The 23,520-nt window shown below is 51.9% G+C and overlaps 1 protein-coding gene across 1 annotated transcript in view; it reads left to right on the top strand.

The window, feature by feature from the left end:
• The window catches only part of CSMD2 (CUB and Sushi multiple domains 2), a 548,714-nt gene that overhangs the window by 164,653 nt on the left and 360,541 nt on the right, over window positions 1-23,520 (top strand). Inside the window, exon 4 of the mRNA XM_053921210.1 lies at window positions 12,663-12,857. Within this exon, the coding sequence (XP_053777185.1) occupies window positions 12,663-12,857 (195 nt within the window). The remainder of the gene's footprint in view (window positions 1-12,662; window positions 12,858-23,520) is intronic.

Raw genomic sequence — 23,520 nt, 5'->3', positions numbered from 1 at the left:
AGCAGAGACTGTGTTACGCTGGAAGCTCAGAGAGGGGTAGGCTCCTGGGTCAGGCAGGCTGCAGTCATCACGAGACAAGGCACAACAGCACAGGTCACTCAAGACCACAGGCCAGTCGCAGTTGCAAGGAACCCAGGAGGAGGCCTGGGTTAGGGCAAAGGTGGGAATTCAGCTGGGCCACGGACACTCATAAGACTCCCATGTGGAGAACCCTGAGGTAGGAAGACTTGGAGGACAGTCTGAGCTGGCTCTTTGGCTGCGGATGGATTTAGGAATCAGTGACACAGGGACAAAAGCCTGGAAAACAAGAACACGCATGGGGGCTGCGTGATCTTGGGTATGTGCCAGCCACCCTACCTGGAATGTCCTCCCTTCTCTGCCAAGAGTATATTGAATGTTTCTTCCAGGAAACTTCTTTGAATTATCCCTTCCCGTCATCCCCGAGGCTGCATGCCACTGACTGGTGGGCCAGGGCAGTGCAGGACAGCTGAGGAGAAGGGTAGAGAGAGGACAGGGTCCTGGGCCACGGTGTCATCTGCCTTTTCGTAGTTACTCTGGGGATGGGTGGGACTGTTCATGAATTATTAGATCCAGGGGAGGCCATTCGGACCGGAAGTAGCAGGCTTCTGCCTGGCTCCGTGAGAGGGATGTGAGTCCATGTGATGCCACCTGCCTGGCAGACCCAGGGGTGGCTCCCTGTGTTCCTGCTTCTGGGGCCCATCAGCTCTCCCCGGCTACAGTTCCCAGCTTCTTCTCCTTATTTACTTCTGCTCTCGCCTCTCCCACACTGTCCTGGCATCTTCTTCCAGGGAGCTCTAGGGACTTACATGTAATCACATCCCAAATTTATTGAGCATGTACTGTGTGCCAGACACTGAGATAAGCACTTTGCCCTGTTGATCTTTCTTAATCCTCTCAGCAGTTCTCTGAGCTGGTTGGGGTCATTACCCCCACTTTATTGACAAGGGAACAGGTGCGGGTAGGGGAAGCAGCTTGATAGTTAAGTAACAGAGCTGGGATTTGAACCTGGGTCCTCTGTCTCCAGAGTCTACTCCCCTAACCACTGGTTACACTGTGCTACGTGTTATATCAGTATCATATCAATATCATAACAGCTAACCCACAGCTGGGAGAGGCATGGGAGGAACCCAAACCTAGGCCTGTGGGACGTCAGAGCCGCTATCTGAACTGTGATGCTCTGTGCCTCCCAGACCCCGATAGTCCTCGCTGCCCACCTCCTGGATTACTGAGCCAACAGCGGCTTGAAGCATCCCCAGGGTCAGGTCTGCATCCCAGCCCCCTCCCCTGCATCCCCTGCTGGGTCTGGGATGACACCAGCTTAAACACAGGTGCCAGGCAGGCCCTGTGAGTGTGCGAGGTAGTGACACTGGCTTCCAGGGGGTGCCCTGGTGGTAGAAGGAGCTATCTATGAGGAAGGGTCATTAACCCATGAGAAGACTGTTACTTTGATATACAAACAAGTGTAGTTTGTTTGTATGTGTGGGCGACTGTGCCTGTTGTCATATATGTATGAATGCAAGAGCTTCTGGATTTGTCTGTTTTTATATATGATGTGTGTGTATGAGAATGGATGAGAGACAGAGGGCAAGCACATGCATGCGTAAACAGGAGTATGTGAATGGGTGGACTTGTGCACATTGGATGCACATATCAGATGTGAAGTGTGTCGGTATGCATGCCTGTGATGTGCGTAAGAGACTGTGGGGTCCCCCAAGGAAGGAGCTTCTCCAGGGCAGAGCCAGCTCTGTCTCCTGACCCTGAACCCTGAAGGACCCAGACAGAGGCTTTCCACCTGCACGGGGGCCTCCAGGAAGCCTTGGACTTTGGGCTCCAGAGGTGGGTAAAACTGAATGACAGGCAAGAGGCAGGACCTACCTTTCCTACGGTTCCTGATTCTCAAGCTGCAGAAGCTCTTGCATTCATACATATATGACAACAGGCACAGTCGCCCACACATACAAACAAACTCACGAGGCAGCGCCTTTGGCCGAGGAGGGGCCCCCAAGGGAAATGGAGCCTCAGAACCATGTGGCAGCCAGTGAGATGGGCGTGTGCCTCGCCAGCCTGTCCTGCGCCTCTCCACTGCAAGGCAGTAGCTGAGAAAGAAGGAAAGGCTGAACGGGTATACACCCAGCTTCTCCAGCTCCTAGTCCTGTGACTGTGCCTATGTAACCTCTCTGAGCCTCAGTTACCTTACTGTAAAATGGGGATGGAGCCTGCCTCACAGCTTCGGATGGCATGAGACAGGATTCAGCGTAAAGTCAGTCCCTACAATGGGGTCAGCAAGCAGTGGAGCTGATGGTGAAGAACAAGGTGAGGAGCAGGAGGATTTAGAGATCCTACTCAGGTGCACTTTTTAATCGGCGTCTTTTGTAGTCATTGTATCCACCATCCTTTGCAGAAGGTAAAAGAAAGGGCTGGTGCTGGCTGGAAACCTGACTTCTCACTTCCGCTCCAGGCCCTCCATCTGATTCCACTAGCGAGAGGGAGCCAAGGGGTCTGGAGCCTATGGAACCGTGTGCTGCTTCCAGTGGGGTGCAGGTTAAACTATCTGCTGCTTTAAGAAGAGGTGGCTGTGAGGAATGCCAGGGCTTCCGGACCCTGGACTGAGAGCCAGGTGGAGGAAATGGGGTCTCTGGGGCTCCATTGTCCACAGGGCTGCAGTTGGCAGGTGGTATCCCCATGGGCATCCCCAATGGTGCCAGTGCTCAGAGGCAGCACTTCCCCACTCACCAACGGGATATAAGGGACTAAGGCCCAGCCTTGGGGAGTGGGATGCAAAGCCTGGACTGGGTGCAGAGTAGTGCTCCCACCCAGGGAGAGGTTAAGGGAAAAGCAAGGTCAGTGATGGAACCTGGTGCGACAGCCCCAGCAAAGGACAGGAGGACTTCCCTCAGGGGCATTGGCCCTCAGGGTTACAAGTTCCAGCCTCAGGTTAGCACCCCCTGCAGAGCCAGCTTGGAGACTCCTCTTACAGCTCCCTGGCCAGGATTGGTTCCAGGTGTGTGACTCCTGTCTGCAGCTGGGCAGGGCTGAGGGCCAGACAGGGCTGGTCCTGGCCACACACCTCCACACACCACCAGGCCAGGGGTCATTCTGCCCAGCCAAACAGGAAAAGGACCCTGCTGTGAAAGTTGTCAGATGGAAAGAGAGAGCCAATGCCTTTGCCCTTCCGTACCATGTGCTGTGTTCACCAGAAAGTGCTATGCTAAGTTTACTCATTTGGGGATCCCACTCCCCAAAGCTACTGACCAACAGGGCTGGGAGACCGCAGGCCACTGCAGCCCCCAGAAAAACAGGTTTGGATGTGCCAGAGGGGGTTGTGTTTGTAAAAACAATGCGAGTTAACCTGGAATGTTCTCTGGAAATGTCAGCCGTCATTGCTCTTGTTGTTTTACACTGATGATGATTAATAAGGAGAAGGAAGCAACTCGGGTTTATCTTATCTTGGAATCTAGCAAGTCCCCAAGTGTGTTCCACAGAACAGGTCAGAACTGAGTAGTTATTTCGAAGGGGAAAAAAGGTAGCGAGGGAGATCCCATAGTTAAATTTTGGGATTTTCTGGATTAAGCAGAGTTAAATGGGTTTCTCTCCTGCAGAACCTCTCCAATAAACTAACCTCCTGAGTATTGGTTTCTTCAAGAGGAGGACATTTCTGCGGTGTTGTTCAAAATGACTTGACCCAGTGAATGTTTTCCTCGTGGAATTTATTTCTCAGCCAGTAAGTAGTCTGTGGCCATGCTCTGGAAAACATTTCCAGGTTCCATTCTGAGTTCCTCAGATTTCTCCCCCAAATGCCTGTTTAGCTGTTCTAAGCTTAGCACCCAGTGTCTTGTAGTGTCTCCCCGCTGGGCCCCGTGGGTTCTCCACACATCGCTCTGTCTACAAAAGTGGGAGAACCCCTGTGCTGGGGTGTGGGGGACAGGGAGGGCTGAGCTGGAGAGGTCAGTGGAGACCGTGCCATGGAGAGGGGCAAGCTGGTACCGAAAACCGCGCTGAGCTTCCCTTGGAGAGTCCCTGGAGGGGGGAGGTGGGAGGAGGCAGCACAGCCCAAGGCTGGCCCTGGAGTCCTGCTGCGCCCTAAACCTCCACAGACCTAGGGGCACTCTGAAGACTCCCTCTCTGAAGCCTCTCCCCCGCCTCAAGGTTGTGCTCCTTAAAGGCAGGGCCAACGCTCCCCTTTTCTTCAGAGAAGTCCCCAGTGTTTTCAGAAGCTGAAGTCATTGGCAAAGAGGACATTGCTGTCTGGGGCCGGGTTGCCAAAATTGGCAGATTAGAATACAAAGTACCCACTTAAATTTAAATTTCAAATCACACACAGTTTTCAGTGTAAGTACATCCCAAATACTGCGTGGGATGGAGTTCTGCTAAAACAAAGTATGTGAGTCCCGGCCGGGGGCTCAGCCCGGTGCAGTGTCATCCGTGCACCAAAGAGTTTCCAGCTTCCACCACCCCCCCCCCCATTGGGGCCCCTGCGGGGCAGGGGTGCAGTCGATTGATGTTTCTCTCTCGCATCGATGTGTCTGTCTCTCAAATCAATAAAAGCATATCCTTGGGTGAGGATTAAAAAAAAGTATTTGTGTTTCTCTGAAATTCACATTTAACGGGCAACCTGTATTTTCCCTGACAACTCTATTCTGGGTACTGGGATGTTGGCTTTTGGGTGTTGCTTCTAAAGAATCACAGGTGGAAGAGAGAAGGCCGAGGGGCGCTGTCGTTCTGAAGCATCAAGGAGAAGCCCACACTGGCAGCCCTGTGAGGCTCCTGCTGGCAGACAATGGATGTGCGTGCAGCCCCAGCCAGTCCGGGTCGGGGAGAGGGGCCGACGGCTAATCGGGTGTGGGCTGGGCGGGCTCTAGTCTGGCCGGGAGAGGAGCTGTGCAGGGGCCCGGAGCGCTGACTCCATACTGGGCAAGCAGCGAAACAGACACAGACCTTGGAGCCTGGGCCATCAAGACTCCCACCTGATACAGGACACGGGCACTGTGGTCAAATGTCTCGGTTTTCAACCCCATCCCTGATCCCAATAGTGTGTGACCCTGCGTCAGAGTTAGCCTTGCTGTGCCTTAGTCCCCATCCCTGTCCCATGTTAAGGGGACTGTCAGAGTAGCTCTGTCAGGGCGGATGGAATAGAGGAGTCCAGATGAGTGGGGTGCCTGGCTCATGCCAAACATCCCAGAGGTGACTATTATTACCATAACTACTAGCAGTGTGACTCTTCAGCTTTCTAAATTCATCTCTTTTTGGTAAAATGGGTTCAAAATACCAACCTGAAGAGTGGCTATGAGGACTAAAATAAATATTATTTTAATGGTAAAGCATGAAGACCAAACGCACATGAGCCCTTCCCTGTAGCCAGCACTCCCACCTGGGCCAGGGCCAAACTGCCGGGGAAGGGAAACCTGGTTTTGATCTCAGCCCTCAGGTGCCAATGCCTGTCCTTCCCCTGCCCCCTCCTCCCAGTTACCTTCTGTCCAGAACCCTCCCCTGTGCTGCCCCCTCTGCCCACGGCCCCTTCCCATCCTTGACTTCCAGCAAAAACAGTCTTTCTGTATTGTGGGGCCATGGGAGTTTCCTGAGATCTAAGCCACACGAGGCCGTAAAGACATGACTGCATAGCCACTAATTCAGAGCCGCCCGACTAGGGCCCCCGGGTGGCTGCCTGTTTGATAAGTGAAGTTTTATTGGGACATGTTTTGTCTTGAGCTGCTTTAACACGACAGTTGAGTCACTGGCAAAGTTGAGTCTCTGGAACCAAGACCAGATGGCCCATGAGGCCAAAAGTATTCAGACCTGGTTTTTTACAGAGACGTGTGCCGACCCTGTGCTAGTTAATTGCGTACGTATATTTCATTTAATACGTTCACCCCGGGCACTCACTTCCTGCCAGGCTTTAAATCAAACACTAGATCAGTAAGGAACACAGAGTCATTCCTGCCCCTTGGGGGAGTGCGGAGATGAAAACAGACACCCGAACAAACAATTTCAAGCAGGTTCGGCTCCTGCGTGAAAGACGGGGTATTACAAAGTAATGGATGAGTGGATTGTGATGTTGTATGCCAAGAGCAGGAACTGAAGTGCAAGGGAGACCCAACAGGACTCCATGAGTGGGGTCCCCCAAATCCACTGTGAGACACGGGATTGTGAGATTGCAAAGTTAATGGAATGGCCAGAGTGAGTCCCTGTGTAGTTAGTTAATGGGCTGGGGGTTCCAGGATTCTGGGGCCGGATTGTCAGTCACGTTATTCCCGAATTTACATCCCTGCCGAATGTGTTGTTGCGGGGTTTTACAGTTCCTACAAGACACCAGCGGTGTCAAAGAGGGCTTCACAGAGACGGGGGCATGTAAGTGTGGCCTTGAAGGGTGAGTGGGAGTTTGCCAGGTGGAGGATCTGAGAGAAAGGCAAGGTGTGCTTGGGGAGCCTGTGGCTTGGAATAGCAGTGCTGGAGGGGGACAAATGGGGAGACGGGATGAAACAGCACACGTCCGCGGGGTCAGATCACGGGCGATGGGCTGTGCAAGCCTAACATTTGACTGATCCTTACGGCAGTGGGTAGGCTCTCAGGGTTGCCTTTTTCTTCCCTTTTGTCTTTATTCATCTTTTAAGTCATTATTTATTCTTGTATGAACCATGCAGAAGACCAGAGGGCCTGCTTTTGTGTGTGCCTTGGTGATAGGGAACCCACTTCTGGCATATATGTGCCTGGTGGAAGAACAGGGCAGGGCCACGGTGCATTTATCATTGTGGAACCCTGGCTGTGGCATCAATGGGGCAATGCATGGGGCGGGGCAAGGCCAGCAGCAGGGAAGTCGGGGCTGGGTGCAGCAGTCCAGGAGATGGGTGAGCAGGGTCTTCAAATGAAAAGAAAGGATGGGGCGAGTGCGAATTATAGAAGACAGGCAAGTTCAAGGGAGAGGCTAGCCCTGCCCCCAGCAGCCAAAGCCTCTGCCATAAGAACGTCCCTGGAAGAGTGAACACTACACAGCATAGAGAGATAAACCCAACCGGGCTAATGGAATGACTTGTATGTGTCAGTTGCCGCGAGTTGCCCCCAGTGTCAGCTCTGCTTTGCAGTCCCCTAGAGGAGCCCAGGCTCTCTCTACCTCTGAAATTCTGATTCAGTAGGTTTGGGGATGGGTCTATACCAGTATCCTTATAAAATTCCATGTGACCCTGATGCAAAATTGCAAACGTGAGCCGAGAGAACAGGCTCTCAGTGGAGGGCTTATGCCCTGTGATGGCAGGGAGAGGCCTGGCAGAACAGGACCTTGCAGACTAGTGGGTGGCACACCCCAGCTGAAGCCCAAGGGCCTTTGGTTGATTGACAGGTGGAGGGAAATGTACAGGACCAGGCAAGGTGTCAACTTGCCTGGTTGTCACCCTAAGTCATCCCCCCCAGGGAGAATGAGTGTGAATCCCTTATGGGGGGTGTTTTGAGGTACACCAGTCACCACAGACTCTATATGCAATGGTCAGTGCAAGAATGGCCTAGTGCCAGTGGACTGCACGGGCTGCAGGCACAGCACCCAGGCACAGCTGTGGAAACCCAGCTGCACCGCACCTGCCTCCCCCCAAGGAGCTGTGCAGCCTTGGGTAAATGCCCCAACCTCTCTGGCAATCTATCATGCTTCTCTCAGCAAGGGATAACGATGGCTCCTCTCTCAATGGGTTGTTGGGAGGATTAAATAAGATCATTAAAACACTTAATAAATTTTAATCAAGATATTTTTATACAGCAGGCACTGTTCTAGGAATTGGGACACAGAAGTGAACAAAATAGACCAAAAATATATCTGTTCTCATGGAGCTTCCATTGTAACAGAGTGAGAAAAACCATAAACAAGCAAATGTATCAAAAATATAATATGTCAGATGAGAGGAGAGGAAGTGGAGACAGCAAGTATAGACAATTCCTTGGGGATGGATGTAGCTACAAAGCACTTGACGCTGAGGACGTGCAATGAATTATGTTTACAAGGCCAAACAGCTACAAGTCGGGTTGATAAAGATTAACTAAGGTAATGTGTGAGGCAGAAGTGCCTGTCACAGTGCAGGTGCTCGAAAGATAGTGGTTTTTGTTCCTTTCTCCCGTGACCATGCCCACTATCCCTCAACCACACGCATGCACATGCATGCGCACACACCACCTACACATTTAACACCATCTCCCGTTTCCCTGTTCACGGTTGTAGCAGACTAAATCCTTCTCCCTGAATCCTTCTTCCCAGCCATCCGCAACTTTGTATCAACCGTATGGCCAAGGAGATGAAACAAGTTACTTGATGGAGATAAGAAATCAAAACATATGGAGGGTGCTTGTCCAGAGAGCATAAAGGGCTCTTCATTATAATACGGGAACTAAAGTCTCAAATTAAAAATAAAAGACAGGATGTAGCTTCTACCGCACTTCAACCACAGAGGAGCTTCATTGTCATACAATCACGGAGAATATTATGTTGATTGGCAAGAGCCTGGCTTTGTAGAGGGGACAAAATTCCCCACTGCTCATCTACAATGGAATTGTTCAATGTCAGGCACAGCTTTAATAATATTGTTCTGGGCTGCGTTGGATGTAAATATCCCACTCTTCATTTTGTAAGCAATCAAAGAGAAGTTTTATAGATGGAAGAGCATGAACGGTTATAATATCTGTGCCAAGAAACACACGGGCAAAATCGAAAAATCAAAGAACACCGTGCCTTAGAAAGGCTTCGCTTTGTGGCTTATCTCCCATCTCGTCTGTCCAGCAAGTTGCGCATCAGACACATTACAAAAGACCACACTTTAAATGTTGCCCTTGACATTATTAAAAAGTACAGGATTGGCAAATCAAACCAGAGGGAAGAAAACAGACTGTTAAATCTGGAAAGTCAGATAATCACCCTTCATCGTGCCGCAGCTCCTAGAATGAAAAAGGAAGGAAAGGAACTCTGGCTTGTTAAGCACCCACTATGTGCTGGGTATTTTGTCTCTTCAGAAGCAGCTCTGCATTCCAATTCGGAGTGCTGACCGATGGAGCCAGAAAGACCTAGAGTCACGACCTAGCTCTTCTGTTTTCTCGCTGGGTGGCCTTGGGCAAGCGGCTTCAGCTCTCTGTGCCTCAGTTTTTCCATCTGTCAGATGAGGATAGCAGGGTATCTCCCAGGATGATTTTGAGGATTAAATAAAATAAACTTGTATCCTAGAGCCCAAAACATACCAGGCACTCAATAGTGGATATTATACATCTAACTTTATTCAATCTTCACAATAGCTCTGTTATAGGGGGAACTGTGTCCCCACCAAAATATGTGGAAATCCAAGCCCCCAGTACCTGTGGATGTGATCTTATCTGGAAATAGGGTTTTTCCAGATGATAAGGCTAAAAGGGTGTGTCCTGATCCAATGTGATTCACCAATCTATTTCACCTTGTGAAAAGGTGAAATAAATACCAGCCGCTAAGAAGAGGCAAGGAAGGGTTCCCCTATAAGTTTCAGAGAGATCACGGCCCTACCAACACCTCCATCTTGGACTTCAGCCTCCGTACCTGAGACACAAGAAGTGTCTGTTGTTTCATGCCAGTCAGTTTGTGGCACTTCGTTACAGCAGCCCTAGCAAACGAATACACCCCCGCCATTGCAATGAAAGTATTCTCACTTTTACATGAAGGATTGAAGCCCAGAGAGGTAAAGTTTACGTCTCAAGATCCCTCAGCTAGAGGTGGGCAGGCTGAGACTGAGCCCAGTGTCCACCCTCTCTCTGACCACTGTGTGGCCTCTCAGGAGCAGAGCTCAAGAAGAAAAGGGGGTGGTGTTGGAAACGAGCTCCCGTTCGTCACACACCAAGCCCTGGTGGAGGTGCCAGGTTCGAGTGGTCTGATTATGAACAGTTCATTAAGTAAAGAGCAGTGAGTGTTTGAGAGTGACTCTTATAAAAAGAATCGACTTTTATTTATAGTGACGTTCCAGTCATTAATTTTGTAGGAAGAAAGCCCACAGCAGAAGCAGGTTCATTAAAGATTTGACATTAGTAATTTAATTAAATTGGGTCTTTGCGTCCCGTTGTGGAAAATGAAACGTTAGTTCTACACCAGTTCTCGGCCCATTTCCCCGGGTGGGCTCCCTCCCCTCGCGTTAGCTTGCTTTCTTCTCCGAATGTTTACCTGACCCGCCCCTGCCACCCCCAGCACACACCGCAGTCACTGTCTCTGCTGCAAGCCAACAGCACGGGATCATGGGCAATGCTGTGGAAGGCAACAGGAGGATTGTGGGAAATGCCAGGGACGCCAGCAATGTGGGATTATGGGAAACGCCAAGTAAGCCAGCAGCACAGGATCATGGGTGATGCCGAGCAAGAGAGCAGCATGGGATCATGGGAAACATTAAGGAAGCCAGCAGCCAATCATGGGGCATGCCAGGGAAACCAGCAGTGTGGGATTATGGGAAATGATAAGCTGGGCTAATGGCTGATGGGGGTAGATTCTTTGATCTGGGTCATCTCACTTGTCAGAGGTAGAGAATGGGCAAGGAAGAGCTCTTCCTTCCTTAAGATAACTCACAAAAACATAAGCCTCTTGAGGGCCGGGACCCGCTCTGTCTGTTGCCACTATAGTCCCAGCTCCATGCACAGTAGGCTCAAAGTAAATTTTTGTTGCATGAAGGAATTCATGTATGGATGATAACCCTCCCAGACAACTAATAAATGAACACGGAAATATGTCCCTACAAGGGTCTGGCCCTGTGTTAGACTCCCAGGGTACACCCAGGGGCCAGGCCAGGCCCTGCCCTCAGGCCCTATAGCCCAAGGGAATGGCATCTGGCATTTTCTGAGCATCTGCTATGTGCTGGGCATGGTGCCAGGCACGACTGTTTATGATCGCTAGTCTTCTCAACCACTAGATAGTACTGCCCTCCTCAGCTGAGGAAGCTGGGGCTCAGGGAGGCCACGTGACTCGAGAGTGACAGCGCCTGGCTTTAGACACATCTCAAGCTGGTTCCAAAGTCTTTCCTTTCTCTCTACACCAAGCTGTCTCCTGGAGGGAGAGGAGAAGAGGGGCGGGGGGAAGCCTCCTTTCTGTGGGTTCTGAGACCATCCTGGCAGGCAGAGGGGTCTTGCCAGGGCATCCCTGGCAACATGGGCAGGAAGAGGGCACTGCAAGAGCCTGGGAAGCTCTGAATCTGGGCTGGCCATCTCTGCTTCTCTTTATTCCTCCTCATTGTCCCCTACCCCTCCTCTCACTGCAGACTCCCTTAGCTCCTAGGTTTATCTCTAGCCTCAAGACCTTTGCACATTCCATTTCCTCTTCCTAGAGCACTCTTTGTCCTGGCTAGTAATTCTTACTAATCTCTCAGGGTTCAGCACAGATGTTGCCTCTCCCAGGAAGCCACCTCTGACCTGCCCACGCTGGGTTTGGTCCCCTGCCTCACCCCAATCTCATCATAACACAGAGCATACCTTTAATTGCCCACACCTTCCACTGAACCGGGAGTGCGATTCACTTATGTTGTATTTACTGTATACCAGACTCTGTCCCATGCACTTTACACGCCTTAACTCATTCAATTCTCACAACAACCCCATGAGGTAGGAAGCTATTTTTGTGATCACTGTCTTACAAATGAGGAAACTGAGGCACACAGGAGTTGAGAGACTCGCTCAAGGCTGTATAGGTGGTAAGCTGGCAGGCAGGGATGCAAACCTAGGCACTGCGGCCCTCGCATCTGTACTCCCCCCACCCTGTTCTCCTGCCTCAGTACATCATCACTGGGTAGATTCACAGAGAGGTATGTGGATGGGAGTTTGGATGCAGCTGTGACCCCTTGTCCTCACCCTTTGGGACATCCTGGAATGGTGGGAGGTGTGACCTTCAGGGCACAGGCACTTCCAACTCTGAGGAGAAAGGCAGAGGGTAGGGGGAGTTGGGTCAAGTTGAACAGTGACTCAGGCGCAGAGGAGCTGCGCACTTCCTCCCTCCTGATTGGTGGGTCAGGATGTTCTCACACCCTCACTGAATCTGTCTCTCCTGGATAATGAGAACACTGCAGCTGGCCGCGACGCCTTTGTCTCAGGGCGCACTCTGTAGGCTGTACTCTCCAGCCCCCCATTTTCTCCTTTAAACAGGCCAGTCGAATCGGAACTCCATGACTCTTGTCTTCCCACCTCACTGCCTATTCCAGCACTAATAACCCCTTCAACTCCCCAAACCTACTGGGCCTAAGTACCCCTCTGGCTGGCAGGACACACATGAAAGAAAGCACACTGGGTTTAATGAGCACCTACCTACTCCACATCATACTCTGTGTCCCTTCCATGGTGTTTATGAGAAAGAGTGTAGAGTCTGAAACCTGGGCAACCAAACCCAAGAGATTAAAGTGATTTCCTTGGGGCATCTTGAATGACGGGCCAGATGTATTCCATATCCAGGGCTGTGCAGGAGAAAAGACAGGAAGCCTGGACATTCCGTTATAAATCACAAACATGGCTCCTCCTTAGCATGTGACCATTGAGAGTATTCAGGGACTAGGCAGACTGGAGAGGGCCAACCCCTTCCCTAAGGAGAAAGGACTGGGGGAGGGGGCATGTCCAGGGAGGTGCTGCTTGGAAGCAGCGTCAGGGGGTGAGCCCAGCTCACAGTTGCGTGTCTCTTCCTCTTCTTACAGTGCTCCCGAGTCACACGTGTGGGAACCCTGGGCGGTTGCCCAACGGCGTCCAGCAGGGCTCAACCTTCAACCTGGGAGACAAGGTCCGCTACAGCTGCAACCCTGGCTTCTTCCTGGAGGGCCATGCGGTGCTCACCTGCCACGCTGGCTCCGAGAACAGTGCCACGTGGGACTTCCCTCTGCCCTCCTGCCGAGGTAGGTGACCAGACAGGGCCCTACAAGTGGGTGGAGATTAGGAGGGAATGCCAGAGCTTTCAGTGGGACCTAGTCTCTAGTGGGGAAGCTGCACCAGCCACTCCAGCAAAGCATGGGGTACTCACTCTGGGGAGCCCATGCCTGGGGGTCACCGAGGGTCCTCAGGTAGTCAAGGGTCTTCTCAACCTCACCTGACCTCCTTGTTCTCGGACGTGCACTCTCTCCATCTCCTTCCCACACATCAGCAAACGTGTCTTTAGTCAGTCTGTGCTCACCTTCCGCTCCCCAGCCTCAGAAGAAACATGGCTTCCCTCCCCGTTGTGGACCACCCCCTCTCGTGCGCGGTCTCTCTCCCTGCTGCTCTCCTACTGACCTCACCCCAGCAGTAATGCTTTTCTCTTTCCTATGAGCCCAACCTCTCTTCCTATTTAATGGTGTCCTCCTCTCAGTCTGCAGAAATGCTCAGAACCTCTTTACGCCAACAGTCAGCACCCCCCCCACAAAAAGCCCACCTCCCTTCAAAGTTACATTGGTCTCAGCCACCAGTTAGGGTGACCAATTTGTCCTGGTTTCCCTGGGATGTTTCCATTTTTAACTCTTACATGCTTCTTATGTGATGATAAAAATAACACATAACTGATCTTAGAAAATACAGGCCCTGGTCGGGTAGCTCAGTTGGTTAGAACATTGTTCTGGTACGCCAAGGTTGTGGGTTCGATCCCCAGTCAGGGCACATACAAGAGACTACCAGTGAACGCATAAATAAGTGCAACAACGAATTAATGTTTCTCTCTCTCCCTCTCTCTCCCCCTCTTCCTCTCTGTCTCTAAAAGTCAATTAAAAAATACAGAAAAGAATAAAGAAGAAACAAAACATGCCTGTTTTAACCACAATTTTCATGTATTTCCTGCCCATTTTCTTTTAGTACATATTACATATAAGCATATATTATGAACAGGTACATAATTAAGATTATAACACATGTACACATCTTTAGCCACCTTTTAAAAACTGATAGCGCACCACAGGGCTTCCCTGTACCACCAGAAACGCCCAGCATCTTGAAAGCTCCGTGCAGCCTCTGCTCCTCTCCTCCCATTCCCTGCTCTGCAGGCTGACCTCTGCCCCCCGTGTTCTGCATCTTGCTTCCAACTCAGATGGAAATTATGTTGGCCCTTATATTCTTTGATCTCTCAACAGCCTTTGCAATATTGATCACTTTTTTCTTCTTGAAATTCTCATCTTTAAATTCTGTGGATCCCGGAACACCCACATACAGGTCTAGGAAGACCATTGCAAGGAGATGAAAAATGATTGAAAGAAGTAGCTCTCCTTGGGTTCAACTTCTACCTTTCTCTCTTAGAGGAAGATTCTCTGTAATCACTCCCACCGCGTGCCCACACCCTTTTTACAGTCTGCACTGGGAATGGGAAATACTTGGCACATCCTTCTTTTCCCATTCTCCCCAGTTCAATGGCAGACAAAACTAATTGATTACAACACCCTTTCTGCCTGAGGCCAGACACAGCTGTGAATTCCTTCCCCACAGGCAAGCCACAACCAATCGATCTGAGGTTTGTTTAGCCCTCCTCAACCAATAGTATCAGTCTCTGCCTTACTGGTCCTCCTCAGTGGAGCCCAAGGGAACTGGAGTCTCCTTTCTTGCCTTCCTAAGTCCCTTCCTCTTGGGCTCCGTTTCTCACATGGGACACGCGTCTCTTTATGTGGATGGAGAGGGAAATGACCAAATCAATTATGTGACTGATATCAGGAATGGCCAGACCACTCAGGCCCCTGCATACAGGCATGTGGCCCTGAGTGTCCTAACCATGGCTCAAATCTGCTGTCTCCACCCTTCCGTACAGCATTTGCACCCGGAGGTCACAGTTCTACAGACTGGCCTTCCTTGAAGGAGGGGTGTCAGAGTCGTGACATGATAACGGAAAACATGATAGTCAATGAATACCTGAGTTGCGGAAAAGACCCAACAGTTCACTTTCTTTTTACGGCACTATAAATACCACCGTTAATCAACACGGCAACTAACAACGAATATAGCGCAAGTATGAGGGCAAACATCAGAGGCAGAGGGGCTGCCGCCTGTCCGGCAAAGTGTAATTCCCATCAACATCCCATCCCGATGCGGTACAAAGCACTGTCCCTCTCAGAATCTTCAGGAAGCTTTGTCAGCTGTAGCTTTCTCTCAGCCTGGAACTCGCTGCTGTGCCTTACCTCCCTGGGTTCTGCTTTGCCATCTTAGGTCAGGAACTTGGCCCGTTTTTTTGACCACACCCCCCCAAAAAGCAAAACAAAAATAAGAACAGAAAACAAAAACCACTAACGAAGGTGTGGTTCAGTGAAGGTGTGTGGCAGGGAGGCAGTGCGCCTCTCAGCAGCGCACTTGGCTTAAAAAGAAGCCTGGGCAATCAGGAGCCTCCTCATTTCTCCGTCCCTTCTCCCTGGGAGCTTCTCCCTGGCTCTGTCTCATCAGGCTCCGTCTTCCCCTGTGGTGTGCGTGGTACCATCTCTTCTTTCTCCAGCCTCCACGCGGCTGCCTCCGACCTCCGCCCCATTTGGGGACGTCTGTTGACTTGGGCACAGGAGTCCTGCTGGCCCTCGGCTCTGCCATCTCCTTACAGGCTGATGTCTCCCTTCCCCACCCAAACTATTAGGTACAGGGTGGTATTTTCCTGCATGAAGAGGGCTTTCACCTGCACTCTGCTGGCTGTTAAAATACCTTTTTTTGTCACCTCACTAGTAAAAGACAGTGACAAGGGCCACCTCTCGGAGGTCTTCGTTCGCCAGGTTGAATCAGGGTGCAGTGTCTGTGCACCCAGGTGTGGGGGGGAGTGAGGACTGGTCTCTCAGTGGGATGGAGTGGGCCGGGGTGACACTGCTCCCCCAACATTCACCTCACAACTGTAATTTGTGGACCTAGGGCGCCTTTTGGTGACACAACTTTCTCCCAAGTCTCTCCTGATTCTCTTTTGGCCTCCCAGATGATAGTGATTCTTCTCCTTAAATGTGTCACTCCTCTACAAACATTTTGCATCTCTTGGAATTTCTCTTCCACTATATACCTCCTAATCGTTGCTTGGAGGTGACTTTGATTTCTACCTCCAGCCCTGCCCACATGGGGATCAAATGCTATTGAACTCCTCCCCAGGGGTGCCTTGAATGGGGCATGTCCCAAACCTGCTCTTTGTGCTGCCTTCCCCAGCTCGGGGAAGGGGGTCACCACCCAGGGTAGCCCAGCCAGACCCCCCAGTGGCTCCTTACACTCCTCACCTTTGCTTCCTGCATCATCAGTCACCATGTCCTGGCGAGTCATTCTCTGCACCTGCCCTCTCCTCCCCGCCTCTGCCATTATGCAGGGGGCCCTGGCTGGTGACGACCCAGGCCCTCTCACCCCTCACCTGTCTCACGGCAAAGTGCCTGTCATTGGGAAACTGTCCTCCATTCCCCCACCCCACCCATCCCAACCCATCTCCACTGCTGGAGCGAACTTTCTAAGACACAGATCTGACAGAATCACTCGCTGCTTAGAATCCTGCCAGCGGGTCTTCATCACTGACAGGGCCAGGTTCACATTCCTTAGTGTGGAGCACAAGGCCCTTCCAGAAAGAGTCCTAAGCCGACCTCTCTAAGTCCTCTCCGAGCAGCTTCAGTTACAGCAGAGAATGCTCCCTCCTGAAACACACCAGGGGAGCCAGGCAGGGATGTCAAATCTTGCTTTCAGAAGGGCTTCGAGCGCCAGAGATTCCTGGGTGCCTGAGGGGACTGAGATGTGGCTGTCCCACTCCCCGAGCCCCCAGTGCCCCCCCACCCCTGTGCTTCACCCACTTTAATTCACTACAAGCTGCAAGAATAGCCCGAGAAGCACTCTCAATACCGTCAGTGATTTCCTGAAAGTGATTTTGTAAACTGCCCTTCCTTAGGAGACTGAGCTAAACAAGGGCAGAGATGCTCACTCTGTGCCATGCTGTGCCAGGAGCTGTGGTCTTGCCAGAGTTAACGGGTTCATACTCAGGAAGGATTAAAGCCTTTTTGGCCTGCCTTCCTCTCGAGTAGAGCTCTCAAGGGCTGGCATCTATGAGTGGATAAACCTCACTCACTGGGCAGTCATCCGTAAATGTTTGCTGAATGAAGGGATGGCTGGATGGGTCTGATTCACCATCAGGGTCGCGTAGGCATACTGGCCCCAAAGGGAAATCGCTGGCCTGGCTTCGCCCACCTGCCCAGTGGCTCTGAGTGACACGAAGTCTTTGAGTCCAAAGCTTTCAGGAGCGGGCTGAAGGACTGTGCATAGAGATATACAGAGGAAATGCCATGTGCCCAGCTGAAAGGTGGGCTTGATCCAGGGACAGAACTTAGAGGAAATAGAGACTAGCTGGAGTTGGGGCAGGGCAAATGTGAAGCTGACCTCCGAGGAGGCCCATCCCAAGGCCCATGGAGGCTTGGGCCGGCTGGCAGAGGGAAGGAGGCAGGGCCTGTGACCTCTGTCTGTTTGTGTCACTCTGTACCTTTTCAAAGGCAGACGTCCCTGGGAGGCACCGAGCTCTGTGGAACCTCTTTGATCCACAAGAAGGAAAACCACATGGATTTCAGCAACCAGGCTCTTGACTTGTGCAGGGCGTTGGCCCTGGATCAAAGAAGACCTCATGGGGAAGGAACAGGGTTCAGATGTGCTGGGGGCTGAGAGGCAGGTGGTAGAAAGAAAGCCTGAGCAAGAAATGCTTGGCCTCTGAGGTTCAAGCCAAACACTGCAGGCTGCCACCAGACCCGGGGAAGCAGGCATTCGGTCTGCAGAAGCTTGGGCTGCAAGAGCTGAGCTGCATTCCAAATTCCCTGGCCCCGGGGGAGGAACCTGTGGACTGTGAAGCAGAAGCAGTGTGTCGGGCATGAAAGAGCAGGCAGTCAGACTGGCTACGTTCAACCTTGGTTATGTCAGCCCAGAGCTGGGGTGGCTAGTGTGTTCTTAAAGTGGGGACATGCGTCACGGCCTTACAGGGCTGATTGCTTACTCATTCATTCACTCCGGATTCAGCAACATTTTGTTGAGTGCCTACTATGTGCCAGACAGTCATTGATTTACTGATTATGGGCTGATTACCTATTAAGTGCCAGATACTGTTCAAGATACAGAGACTTGTAGTGCTCAGTCAGGCAGACCAAGTTCCGTGGAGTTTACATTCCGGAAGCGAGGAGGCAGGAGACAGGCGAAAACCAAGTAAACATTTTTCAGACCATGATAAGAGCTACTGACGAGGAAGCCTACTTTAGATGACACTGTCAGGAGAGGACTCTCTGAGGAGGTGACATTCGAACTGAGTTCTGAATGACAAGAAGGAGGTTTGTTAGGTAAGTACCTTGGGAAAGGCATTCCTGACAAAAGGAACAGCATGTGCAAAGACCTTGAAGCAGGAAAGAGCCTGATCTGTCAGAGGAATGAAAACACAGGCCCATGTGGCAAAGTAGAGCAGGGGGAGTGGGTGGAGAGGGCAGAGCGGTGGTGAAGGAGGGCAAGAAGTTCAGATTTGGTTCTACATTCCAGAAGAGCCAGGGCAGAGTTTTAAGCAGAGCTGTGGTATGATTTCACTTAATTTTTTAATGGATCACTCTGGATGCTAGAAGGGGGAATGATTATCGTTGGCAAGAGGCGCAACCGGGAGACCAGTTAGGAGACAGATATTGTGGGCAGGCCGATGGAGATGATGCATCTCGGTGGAGGGTAGCCATGGTAGAGGTGGACAAGAAGGGGGACAGATTGAGGCCGTAGTTTGAGGGCACAGCCGACAGCCTTGCTGGTGGACTGGATGTAGGCGCTGATGGAACAAAGGGTCAAGGTTGACTCCTAGGCTCTTTCTGGAGTGCTGGCCACATGGGGATGCTGATGACCAAGATGGGGAGGACCAGGCCAGGGAGCAGGAAGTGGGTGCCCAAAGGAGAATAAAGAGAGCTCTTTTGTCCAGCTGAAGTTTGCCTGTGAGCACCTGAGCAGGGGTATTAATACTGTGGCTTGGGGCAGTTCTGAGCTAGAAAGCAATCGGGAGGAGACCCGGAGACCCCGGGGTGGTGACGTAGAAAGCGAGGAGGGTGTGGGCACCTACTCTAGGCCCCACTGTGCTGATCGAATGAAACAGCATGCAGAAAGCACTGAACACCACGCCGGGGGCGGTGTGCCGTGAGCATGGGGCCTTGGGTGGACTGCGGCTCCCAGACACCCCCACTGGGACCGCTAGTCCCTCTCTCACCTTTGCCATCACCATTCCTGCAGTAGAACCATTCACAACCTGGCTCTGGGGTCCCACCGCCTGGATTCAAATCGAGGCCTTGCCACTCACACCCGTTAGTGAGTGACTTTGGGCTAGTGGCTCAACCTCTCTGTGCCCCATTTGTGCCTCTGTACATGAGAGTAATGAGAGTACTTAACTCACAAGGTGGCAGTGAGGCTCGAGTGGCTAAATGCTGAGCACACGGCAGAGGGCCTTGTTCATAGCAATGGCTCCCTGGGAGCGAGCTGTCGTAACTGGGACTGCCACAGCCACCAGTGGCCGGCATTATCAAGCACCAGCTATGTGCCAGACCTTGCATTACCTAATGTAATTCTTACAGAAACCCTAGGAGGTTAAGATACTGTTATCCCCTGTGACAGGTAAGGAAACTGAGGTCCAGAGAGGCGAAGATTTTGCCTGTGATCACACAGCTAGAGGCCAGTGGAGCCAGGATTCCACCCAAGTCCAAGTGCCTATCAGCCATGATCTTGATTGACCACCACTGTTTACTGCAGGCAGGGACAGTGACCAGTGGCCCATGGCAGGAGGCTCACGATGACCCCATTACTTCTGGAGCTCCTCCCGTTTGATGGTCTGAGGCCCAAGAGCTCGGTCCTTTTGTAGGTGCATCCCCTGCGTGGGTCCACCAGGTCAGGGACTCCCTGGTCTCCTGTGATTTCCCCCTTGATCTTCTAGTTTACTTGCCCCATGAGTTATGTAGGAGAGAGGCCTCAGAGAAAGGGCCTGAGGAGGTTCCGCTGCACAGATGCAGCTTCACAGTGGGGCCAGGCTCTGCCAGGAGCTATCTTCCTTCTTAGAATGAATTCTAACCCAGGCCACGGCCACCTCTACATGAGCATGGGGAGCTGGCCTGCACCGTGGGGGCAGCACAGAGCCCCTTCCTCAGGCCCCTCAGGCAGAGGAGAGGGGGGCAGGAGGGGACTGCTCACACCTGGAAAGCCCTCTCCCAGGCCTGGGCTCCCGGGAGCCAGCCCCAGCTCGCATCAGGAACCAGTGTGGCGGCTGAGGCCCGAGGGGCAGGAAGTGGGTGGGTGACAGTGTGGTCTGGTGTCAGCGTCCTGGCTCCAGTAGCTGGGTGGCCACACTCAAGTTTCCTCCTGTGTCAAGTGTGGGCTATATAATAATACCTCTCAGTGAGAGCAGTTTGAGGAGATGTAGGGGAAGCATTTAGCACAAAGCCTGGCCTGTAAGGAAAGCTCAACAAGGAACAGTGATGTAACCGAACACCAGGACTCGTCCCCATTCATCCCCTCCAAAGGCTACCTGGGGTGGCGCGAGAGCCGTCCCCCCTCATTTGCAGCTTTGCTTTCACCTGTTCCAGTTACCTGTGGTCAACTGCCGTCTGAAAACAGTGAATGGAAAATGCCAGAAATAAACAACTCATAAGTTTTAAACTGCACACATTCCGAGTGCCTCACTGCATCTCATCACACAGGCACCAGACCATCTCATGTCACCCAGGGAGTAGGGTGTGTACTGTACGTAGACATTTTGAGGGAAGAGAGGGAGACCACATTCATATGACTTTAATTATAGTGTATTGTGATAAGTGTTCCATTTTACTATGAATTATTGCTATTAATCTCTTACTGTGTCTAATTTATAAATTAAACTTTATCATAGGTATGCATGTATAGGAAAAGAAACATAGTATATATAGGGTTCAGCACTGTCCGTGGTCTCAGGCACCCACCACGGGTCTTGGAACATACCCCATGGATGCAGGCGGACGGCTGTATCTACAGAAGGAGCCTGGTAGTGGCAGAAATAGTGATGCTCTCACGTAATTGGCAGTTTCTTAATTTTAAGAAGGGAGGTCCTTGAGAGGACCATGGATAAAGAGACAGAATCCTGAGCCCCCGAAAGAGGGGACTGACAAGGTTGAGCAGGGGGGACACTGAGCCACACAGGACAAGAAAAGGGAGCACAGTGGCTTTGGGACCTTACGCTCTGGCTCGGTCAGTCTTGCACTTGAGTTGTCAGGGTGCTTCTAACAAACACCCAGGGCCTAATGGGATGTGTGTCTCCTCAGGGGCCGAGCAGCCCTGGGCAGGGGGATGTGGACGGAAGCCCAGGATGAGGACCCCAGAGCTTCCAGGCACCCCCGAGTGTGCACTGGAGCTGGGGGCGGGGAGAGCGGATGCAGGTTCCTCCACCCCTGCCCGAAATTTGTGAGGCTTTAGAGAGTCCACGGATGTCAAACGGCGCTGAGGAATAGTTGTCTAAAATTATAGTTAATTGAAGACATTTCAATGAAACTTAAAGTCGATCATAAATAAAGTCATAAACTTGGAAAGGAAACTATCAGCCTAACACACCTGCACCTTCGAATATCCGTGACTCCATGGCCATGCAGAATGCCCGTGGCCGGAGAAGGAGACAGTGTAAATTACTGTTTTAGGACGGTGGTGTCAGCTGAAGGTTATATTTTACAACTCTGAAGTTGTAACCATGAAATACGATGCCTTATTTAAAGTGTGAGAAAATCCCCAAACAACTTTTACAGCATCTTCCATCAATAGAGGACAGGGCAGGAACGAGGGTGTCAGAGGAGCCGGAGAGCAGGTGTGATTCACACCGCAAAGGTGCCATCCTCAGGGCACACTGGTGGCCCTGGCCAGAGGGTCTCATTTCCCGAGGCCTCGGCTCCAGCGTGGTCAGGAGTCATTACTAAAGTTGGGAACTTTGAAGATCTGAGGACGAGGTACCAAGCAGGGACAAAGACCTTAAGGCTGATGAGGGGCCAACCAGGCCCAACAAGGTAGGGAAGATGGTCCCAGAAAGAGAAAATAGCATTTTCAAAGGTCCTCGAGCAGGGAGATGCTTGGTGCATCAGAGAGTCAGGAGGAGAAGAGGGTTGTTGCAGGAGCCGTGGGGAGAAGCCAGTACACACTGAGGCCTCCTAAGGTTCTTGTCCAGCCACGGGATATTCTGCTTTGCCCTGAGCGACAGCAGGAGCTATTGGAGGTTCATACAGCAGGTTTGTGCTTTTGAACCTCTGGGTGAAGAATGACAGCTGGACCAGGAGAGAGGCTTCCTGGCGGGGTGACTTGGAGCTCAGCTGGCTTAGAGTGGAGCCGCAGTGAAGACAGGTGACTAAGTTGAGAGCCACTTAGAAGGACAGACAGGACTTGGTTGCTGGTTGGGTGTGGGGTGCGGGAGGAGTTGAGGATGTCCCCCAGTTCTGGCACAAAGGCATTGGACGAATAGTGCTGCCATTTTTCAACACAGGAAGAGGTTGGGTTTAGTGGGAGGAGCAGACGGAGATGTCTCGTTTGTATATGTGCTGCAGAGCAAGCATGAAGACATCTTATTTGGGTTGAGAACAATGTGGGATACCCAGCGAGGTTTCTAGGGCCAGAACTAGGCAGGGGACTGTAGGGCCATTATCTTCTCCCCAAGACCTGCTTCCCCTCTGGCATTCCCTGCTGCTGCCTTATCCACCTAGATGCCACGGTGTACACGGGAGGCCTGGTTGGTGACTTCTCCGTGCACAGGCTGGGGCCTGCTCCGTCTCCAGCAGCTCTGTGTCCCTGCCCTCCTGACACCATGCCCTGGCCTCCTGCACTCAGGGAGTCCCTCCCCTGCCTGCTCTTTCTCAGCCTCCTCTCAGGTGCCGTGGCTTCTGCTCTCTGCCCATTAAATGCCAATTCTACCCCAGTGTCCTCCACTCCCATGGGGCCCATTCCCTCTTCGTCCTGCTGACTCCCTGCCTCGCAGGCTCCACACCCTCTTGACTTTGCCCCCAGGCCCACAGACGTGGCCATCCCTCAGGAACTCACAGTCAGCATGGGAAGGGCAGAGATGAGGCCATCACTGTCCGGCATCATCATCATCACGGTCATTGTCATCATCATCGTCATCATCAGCCCTGTCGTCCTGTTAGAGACCGCACCACCCTCTCTCCCTCCACCTCTCCTTCACTGCCCTCTCCTGGCTGGAGACCACATCCTCTGGCTTCTCCCACCGCACCCCCCGGCACTTGAACATCTCCTGTTCCTTCTCTTCCTTCCCACTGCCATTGCCATTGCCATTAGTTCAGGTTTCGATGACTGGAACACCCTCTTCACTGTTCTCCTCACTGCTGTCTCCCCACCAGCCACCCTCATCTCCCCAAGCCACAGCACCTGTTCATCACGTGGGGAACGGAGTCACCTCCCCAAAACAGGGCTGGGCTTTCACATCCTGCGATGGCTCTGACACCTGGAAAGCCGCCATCCCCCAAGCACACCACACCCCTCAGGCATCCTTGCCTTTGAATGTCCACGTCCTCTGCCGGGAACCCCCTTTTTTTCTCCCTCCAGCACACCCCGACTCTTTTCTCAAGGTCCAGGCTAAGTGTCCCTTCCTTCACCATGACTTTCCTA

This window comes from Desmodus rotundus, chromosome 3 (genome assembly GCF_022682495.2).
Source record: "Desmodus rotundus isolate HL8 chromosome 3, HLdesRot8A.1, whole genome shotgun sequence".
Taxonomy (NCBI): Eukaryota; Metazoa; Chordata; class Mammalia; order Chiroptera; family Phyllostomidae; genus Desmodus; species Desmodus rotundus.
This window is presented reverse-complemented; position numbering and strand designations above follow the sequence as displayed.